This window comes from Prunus mume, linkage group LG2 (assembly GCF_029339155.1).
Source record: "Prunus mume cultivar Tortuosa linkage group LG2, ASM2933915v1, whole genome shotgun sequence".
NCBI lineage: Eukaryota > Viridiplantae > Streptophyta > Magnoliopsida > Rosales > Rosaceae > Prunus > Prunus mume.
This window is the reverse complement of record NC_142699.1, coordinates 39,321,258-39,328,365: the sequence shown is the minus strand read 5'-3', so window position 1 is coordinate 39,328,365 and position 7,108 is coordinate 39,321,258. Positions and strand designations below refer to the sequence as shown.

The 7,108-nt window shown below is 39.7% G+C and overlaps 2 protein-coding genes across 5 annotated transcripts; one reads left to right on the top strand and one right to left on the bottom strand.

The window, feature by feature from the left end:
* Positions 1 to 253: 253 nt before the first annotated feature.
* LOC103330621 (uncharacterized) lies at positions 254 to 3,378 on the top strand. 4 transcript variants are annotated; one of them, XM_089046493.1, is made up of 5 exons: positions 254 to 388; positions 1,597 to 1,704; positions 2,281 to 2,414; positions 2,524 to 2,645; positions 2,781 to 3,378. In XM_089046493.1, the coding sequence occupies exons 2-5, from the start codon at positions 1,599 to 1,601 to the stop codon at positions 3,082 to 3,084; spliced, it is 666 nt and encodes a 221-aa protein (XP_088902619.1). In that variant the 5' UTR covers positions 254 to 388; positions 1,597 to 1,598; the 3' UTR covers positions 3,085 to 3,378. The 4 variants fall into 4 exon arrangements, with proteins under 4 accessions (XP_088902619.1, XP_088902620.1, XP_088902621.1 ...); XM_089046494.1 differs by having other exon boundaries at positions 261 to 384; XM_089046495.1 differs by lacking the exon at positions 254 to 388 and adding an exon at positions 651 to 787 and having other exon boundaries at positions 1,599 to 1,692.
* Positions 3,379 to 3,565: 187 nt separating this feature from the next.
* Positions 3,566 to 7,108, bottom strand: LOC103330616 (uncharacterized). The gene is made up of 2 exons (XM_008233211.2): positions 3,992 to 7,108; positions 3,566 to 3,874 (listed from the first exon to the last, which is right to left on the bottom strand). The coding sequence occupies exon 1, from the start codon at positions 6,817 to 6,819 to the stop codon at positions 4,006 to 4,008; it is 2,814 nt and encodes a 937-aa protein (XP_008231433.2). The 5' UTR covers positions 6,820 to 7,108; the 3' UTR covers positions 3,566 to 3,874; positions 3,992 to 4,005.

Below are 7,108 nucleotides of genomic sequence, written 5' to 3'. Positions count from 1 at the left end.
CACACTGAGGCCCAGAATTGCACTAAAGTGAATGGGAAGAGCTCTAGGTTGTGTTTTATTGTTAGATGGCTCGAGTGAACCTCAATGTGGGGGCACATAGAGAAATTTGGAGGAATTTGATAAAAATTGAAATTATAAGGATAAAATTAACAAAATTAAAACTTTAGAGACCAAAATAGTACAATCGACAAACTACAGGACCGAAAGTAAACTTTTGCCAAATCTAACAACGCTATGCTCGTTTGAAATCTCGGCCGATCAAAAGCAACGACTTCTTCCATGAAAAAGTGACAGTCGAGAAATTTTTATTGACGGCGTCGCCACCCCACCTTCGCCCCTCAACCACCGCCAACCACAACCCACACATACTCTCTCTCTCTCTCTCTCTCTCTCTCTCTCTCTCTCTCTCTCTCTCTCTCCAGGTGAGCTCTTACATCTTCCTCCTCACCTTTCTCTTTTCGATAGAATTTTCTGTTTACAGGCTGTGCTTTTGATTTGGGGGTCTTTCGAGGTTGGTTTTTGGATTTTTTTTCGGTTACTAATTAGATAGGATTGTGCTAAATTGAACCTGAAGCCCATGTTTGGTTAGAAAGGAGACTAATTTAAATGGGATTGTAGAATCCAATACCCCTCACTCGTTCTCCTTATACAGAGAAATAAGCGCTTCGCTATACTGAACACGCGACTCCGCCTCTCTCTCTGGTTCGCGACTTCGCCCTCTCTCTCGTTCGCGACTCCACCTCTTCTTCGTTCAACATCGACTCCTCTTCTTCGAATCTTGACCCAGGCAAGTTTTTCTGGTCTTTCCCTTTGGATACCTCTCTTTTCCTTCTTCCACCTCTTTGATTTTTGCAATTGTCCTCAACAATTTTGACTGTGTGCTCTGAATCTCTCCTTCCTTATCTCTGTTTTTTGCTTCCTCTCTTCTCTAATTTTTGTAGAATCCATATCTACTGTAGCGACATATATATGGGTACTGGCTTATTGTTGGATGTGTGTTTGTATCCATCTTCTAATAATGAACTCTGTTTCGACTTCTACTTCAGTTCTTCTCCTTTTTTTGTTTTTGGTTTTTTTGGAATGGGAGGATGCTGAGGGAAGCAGAGCTTTTCAGTTATGGCTACTACTTCCGTGGGTATTTGCTGCTGGGTTTTGTAGTTTGATTTCGGCTGCTGCTTCTTTTTGTTTGTGTGCCGTGCATTTCGATACTAGTCCCACCACGTTTGCATTCTATTATTCCACATTTTAAATTTTTTGTATGTTTCTTGTTCTGTTTGGCTTTAATGTTTTTGGTGCTTGCTTCCATAATTTATAAGATGGTATAATTCTGCATAAGAGAATCCTTAGTTACAGGGCATGGCATAATATTAATAGGTTGAACGTGTAGTGTTTTGAAAATTTTCCTAAATCTACAATGATCGTACCAATGAACACATTCCTTTTCCTATATTTCTATACTTTTTTTTAACACATTCCTTTCTTTCTTTTTTTGTACTTTTTTGTTTTGGCTAAAATTTGTTTCTAGAACACCTGAATATTCTTCAGCATTTGCCCCAGTTGTAATTATGGTTTTGGTTGTTTCCTTTATAAACACACAGATGGAGGGCCGTTTTGCTGATGAGCTCTACTCAGAAAGTTTACAGCTATCAAAACTACAATTGGATCCTACATCCAATGCGAACAGTGAACAAAGTAATTTGCATGGTATTTAAATGGTTAAAAGCACTTTGTTTTTCCGTATAACAGTGATCAATAGATTATATTTGGTTTGCCTCGTTTTTTTCTTCTTGTTATTGCCAGCCTTAGGTAGGTAAATGCATAGTGTTAACTGGTGAACCCACTTAGTTTTTTTTTTAAATTTAAAAAAAAACCCACATTGTTTATTAGAGCCTAAACAACATTGTGTAATTTGAGCCTCTGCTATAGATTCCTTCATTCTTTGCTACAATAAGGATACTTGGTGAGCTACATAAATCTTTGTTTTCCTTAAAGCTTATCACTTCAAGACACTCTGGATAAGAGAGTATTCTTATATTTGCATCTATTACATTTACCCTGTAACACTGTAGTAAATGTACATCAAAGAACTCCTTTTAATCAAAACACATCTGTGCTCTGTGAAGTGGACACACTGTAGTAAATTTACATGCATATGCGCTCTGTGAAGTGGGTATTCTGTCTGATACTAGTTGACTGAGGAAGTTAATACTCACAACAAAGTTAACTGCTGTAGTCTTGCTGTTTTCTGTACTAAGAAATCTGTTGTTTAATGTTTTGCAGACCTTGATAGGGTTGAGTTGTGTCATGGAGATGGTTCTTGTGATGGTTTTTCTGATGAATTAGATGATACATCTGAGGTGACAGGGGAATGGATGAAGATAGAGGAGAAAACAAGATATAACCAACACCATACGGTTGTTTGACAGTTTGGATTTAATTTCATTATTACTTGTGTTTAGTTGTTTTACCTGCATAATTCAAGTGGTTCTCTTAAATATATTCTAACTACTTATAAATATGTAGGTGGGTTACCGTGAGGGTGTTATAGCAGGAAAAGAAGCTTCTTCGCAAGAGGGATTCAATATCGGCTTTAAGCAATCGGTCCTTGTTGGGTACAACTGGGGTCTTGTCAGAGGTGTTACAAGGTAGAAAAATAATGTAAAGAAAAGAATTTTGTTACAGTAATTTCTCTCTTGCAGAAGTATTATTTGGAATTTATGTATATCTTATTTAACTATGTTTTCATTACCCATGCTGGTGTATCTTCAACCTACATGAAGTGCTTTGGCTAACCTTCCAGATGGTTTAAGGGAGAAGTTGATTGGAACAGAAGACCAAATAACTGGATTGCAGGGATTGTGTGAATCTGTGCATTCTCTTTCAACAACAGACGCCCTTAGATTATTTAATGATGAAATCATGGACAAAAAAGCTAGAGAACAGAGTGAGAATGCTGACACCAGTTCCCTTGAAGCTGGTTTGCCAGAGCAAATACCAGACCGTAGTGGTCTAAGAAATCACTTTGCAGAACTACGTTCACTTCTACTTGAATCTCCTGCAATTAAAGTACATCTAGATAGGTAGGAAATTAGTGTTCTAATATTTATTTGATATTTGTAATTAAAAGTCTGAAAATTTTTGCTCCACCACAAGCTGCCGGTCGTATTCTGTCATAGGAATTATACATTTGAGAAACATTGTCAATTTCTTGACCAAGAAAAGAAAAAAAGAAACGTTGTCAATTTGGTCTGTAATGTTATGTATGATCTTGTTGTGAATCTTATTATGAGGGACGATGATGTGAGGAATCCCATCATCATTTTTGCCCTATTTTTCTTGTTACAATGTGATAGTAAAACAGGCCATTTCGGTATAGAAGCAATGTACAATCTACTTTACAATAGTTGTAGCATGCATGAGCTGCTTTAAATATGTTTTCTCCGTCATTTTTGCTAACATGGGCATTGGAGATGAACATAGGAATCAGTTGACACTTCACATCAATACTAAACGACCATAGTAAATGTCCTTGGAGGTAAGTGCCCCCGCAGTGGCGGGCAAGGTATAGATCAAATAACATCTGATTGTAGCAACTCAACACGATACGTATTAAAACTGTCATTACAAATATTGCTAACGAAGGTACATTAGTAGTACATCCACTGAGCTTAGGAGAAACAGCATGACTGGTCCACAGTTTAACCCCCATTCGAATCATCACTGCATGAAGCTGCTTCCTTTCTCTCCAGAAAACCAGACTGGAGCCGAGAAAAGGTCAGTTGTTCTGCTGGTCCCGTAGTTTCTCTTGTCCGGCTGGCTGTATCAATACCTCCTAATTCAGTGACTTATTATGCATATATTGCAGTCTTTTCACCTGCATAACAATATGATAATTAATTCCCTTTCTTATTAGAAACCAACAATATGAAGTCATGAATAGCTATAAGAATCAAATATCAGAAGGTATTGGAGTTTGTGATTATATATTAACCTCAGTAACTGCCATCAGCTACAAGCTTGCATAGGCCTTGCCTGACTGAAGGCTGCTGAAGTATGCCTGCGACTTGTTTCACATTTGGGCACTGGCATGACTGCTTCGAAAGCTTCAACAAGCAATGCCACTTTCTTCTTCCTCGCTGGAGCAAGTTTTGTTACGGCCTGTTGGAGTGCAAAGTCAAGCATCCATTCCTCTGCATTTTTCTTTTCGTCCATCATCTGATGCCTGAGGTCAACCTTTTCTGCTTCAGGATCAGGAACCACAGGCAGATAATTTGGTTCTCTTGGATTGTACTTCCTTTGTTCCTCCTCATCCACGCTAAGTCTCTTGAATTTGCTTCCTCTTCTGTAGTTGCAGGTGTCGGGAAGTTCTTGCTTGGCATTGCTTTCTCCACGGGAAAATTTTCTCTTCAGCCCAGGGCTAATGCTATTATTGGCCATGAAAGTTTCTGTTGCATCTGGCTCTGAATTGTTTTCCACTTCCATATTATGAGATTCTCCTGTGCTGTGTTCTGAGAGACCTGACCTGTTGTTCAGCCTTAAATCACCCTGATCCTCAGATTCGATGGAAGTTGAAATTTTTGGCTTCTTGTACTTCCTGCCAGACAGGTTGCCAACTTCAGCACTATCATTAAGCTTGAAGGGTTCAGTCTTCTTGCAGTTTTCATGATCTTCAATCTTGAAAACATCTTCATCAGAAAGCTGGATTTGTTCTGATGATTTGGAGTCATCAGCTTGCTCTGTCTCTTCCATTTGATTCCCAGCGACCATTGCAGTGAGTTCCTGTGACAAGACAGCGTTACTGGTTGCAACATTTTGATCTGTTTCCGTGTTCTCTTTATCCAGGCTCCCGGTGCATCCTTCAATTGTTTCAGCCTTATCTGTTTCCCTCATATCCCTAGAGGCATTAGAAACTTGGTCTCCTGTCAATGTACTTGTTTCATCATCTTGAAATGTATTTTTGGGTTGGTTACCTGAACTTTCATCAGTCTCCACACTGGTGCAGTTGCTTTCAACATCTCCAAGGCAAGAATTGATGTCATGATCCTCTGCTTTAACTCCACTCTGCTCTTGAATTTCCACACCAGTTTTTGTTAGCTCCTCAATCGACTCCTCTGCTGAAGATGAAGATAACTCTATGCAGTCTGTCTCTGATAGGTCACTGTCTTCTTCGAATGCATCATCGCCGTAAGAAAGTCGGTCATAACTCAATCTGTCATACCCTTGTTCAGATTCTTGAATCTCAAAATTCTGTTTAGTGTCATCCCGTTCACTGCCGCCACCATCATTGAGTTGTCCCTCAAAAGACTGGTTTTTCTCTTCCAAAAGTCCTTGCAGTACTTCATGATAATCCTCTATCATATCGTTGCAGTTACCAGAAATTGCATCAGACTTGATCAGAGGTTCTTCATGCATATCAGCATCTCCAATTATTGATGAAAACCCAGCATTTGGACCAGACTCATTATTATCAAGCACTCCAGTGGACAATCGCCCTTCCTCCCACTCCATGTCAGTAGTTTCAGAACTGGCATAATGCACTTCGATGCTTGAAAGTTCTTCAAAGTCGCTCTCATTCGAACTACTTCCCATGGCAGTTTCTTCTTGATCCAACAAAGCTTTGTAGTATTCATCTATATCTTCTTTTTGGTCTTCTTCAGCAAAGCCTTCAAAGCTTTCTGCCTCAGAGTCACTCTCAGACTGCGGTGATCTATCCGACAGATTCTCCTCAACTAGGGTGTTCGCATTATTTTCTTCTGCTGCTTCACCACGTGCATCATTTGGTTCACCATTGGAATCATCTTGTTCTCCTACAAGATCAGCTCCAGCTTCCCTTCCAATTTCCTCAGTATCATCTTCCTTGCATGTAGCATAGATTTCAACAAAGAAATCCAACCCCACTTCATGTTTCATAGGATCAGCATTTTTGTCATTGTCATCAAACAACATCCTCTGCAAATCAATTTCTTTTACTCCATCATTAGATTGCTTCGTTCCACGTGGACTTAGAGCTAGCCACTTCATCATCTTCTGGGTCTTCAACGAACGTCTTTTTGCAGACAAGAAACACTTCAATGGAGGCACAGGTGAATGATGATGGCCATTGAGAGAACAGTAAGTATATGGGCAAACCTTCATGACTGAAGTCCCCTCAGCTTCAGTTCCCCCAGGATTAATCACCAGATAATCAGGAAACTTTGTATCCTTCAGTGTTGAAGAACAAGTTGCTCTCTGAACATTCATATCTGCACAAAGAGCAACCCTGGAAGATTTTTTGGCCGAACCTCTTGCTGGCTTAAAACTGGGTGACTTTATTAAAGTTCTCACCAGCTTCAAACTAGACGTCCTTGTTGAAGTTCTTTCTGGTTTATGATTAGAAGCAGAGCTAAGCTTTGAACTGCTCGAATTTCTTCGGTGCTCGTTCTTTCTATCCGAATATATAGTCGGAGAATTTCGAACACTAACCTGGGATTGCTCCTTCCTTGCATCAGAACAGCTGGTGGGCTTCATATAGTTTGGTGAGCCATAAGTTGTTTTGTTCATGGGCTGCTTCTGAGGAAAAGCTGCAGTGTTTGGAACATTGAGAGATGGTGGTGGTGGCTTTCCTGGCAGGGATATGTTCTTTCTCAAAGGTGATGATCTCAAGCTCTCAATATCTGAAAGCTTGATTGATCTAGATTTCTTCATTTTTTTCTTCAAATCAGCTCCCCTGTGTTTGCCATCCTGGAACTGAGAAGATGTTTTCAGGTTCGCCAACCGCTTCTCGAATTTAACATGATCAGCTTGGATTCCAAGCTTGCTTGGTACCTTTCTTTGGACCATATTCAATGGAAAACCACAAGCAAAGACAATAGGGAGGTGACAATCCAAGTTTGAGAATTCAAAGCTCACAAAGATAAGCAATTCCCTCTTTGTCCCATGTCTTGTTTTTGATGGAAAATTTCATTGGGAAGGAAAGGAAAGGAATTCTTGGAACCCAAAGAACCAGAGATTCCTTGGTGGTTCCTAGCTTTGGTTTTCTTTGGTCTCAAGTGGGTGACCTTTTTCTTGTTTATTTTTCAGCTTAGCAGATGACGAAATTTGAATAAGGCTGAGAGACGAGTCTGATGCG

Excerpts from the sequence above, each read along its gene's own strand:
- LOC103330621 (XM_089046493.1), top strand. The coding sequence starts at position 1,599 with ATGGAGGGCCGTTTTGCTGATGAGCTCTACTCAGAAAGTTTACAGCTA. Across the intron at positions 2,415-2,523 it reads GATATAACCAACACCATACG|GTGGGTTACCGTGAGGGTGT; the intron begins GTTGTTTGACAG and ends ATAAATATGTAG. Across the intron at positions 2,646-2,780 it reads CTTGTCAGAGGTGTTACAAG|TGCTTTGGCTAACCTTCCAG; the intron begins GTAGAAAAATAA and ends ACCTACATGAAG.
- LOC103330616 (XM_008233211.2), bottom strand. The coding sequence starts at position 6,819 with ATGGTCCAAAGAAAGGTACCAAGCAAGCTTGGAATCCAAGCTGATCAT.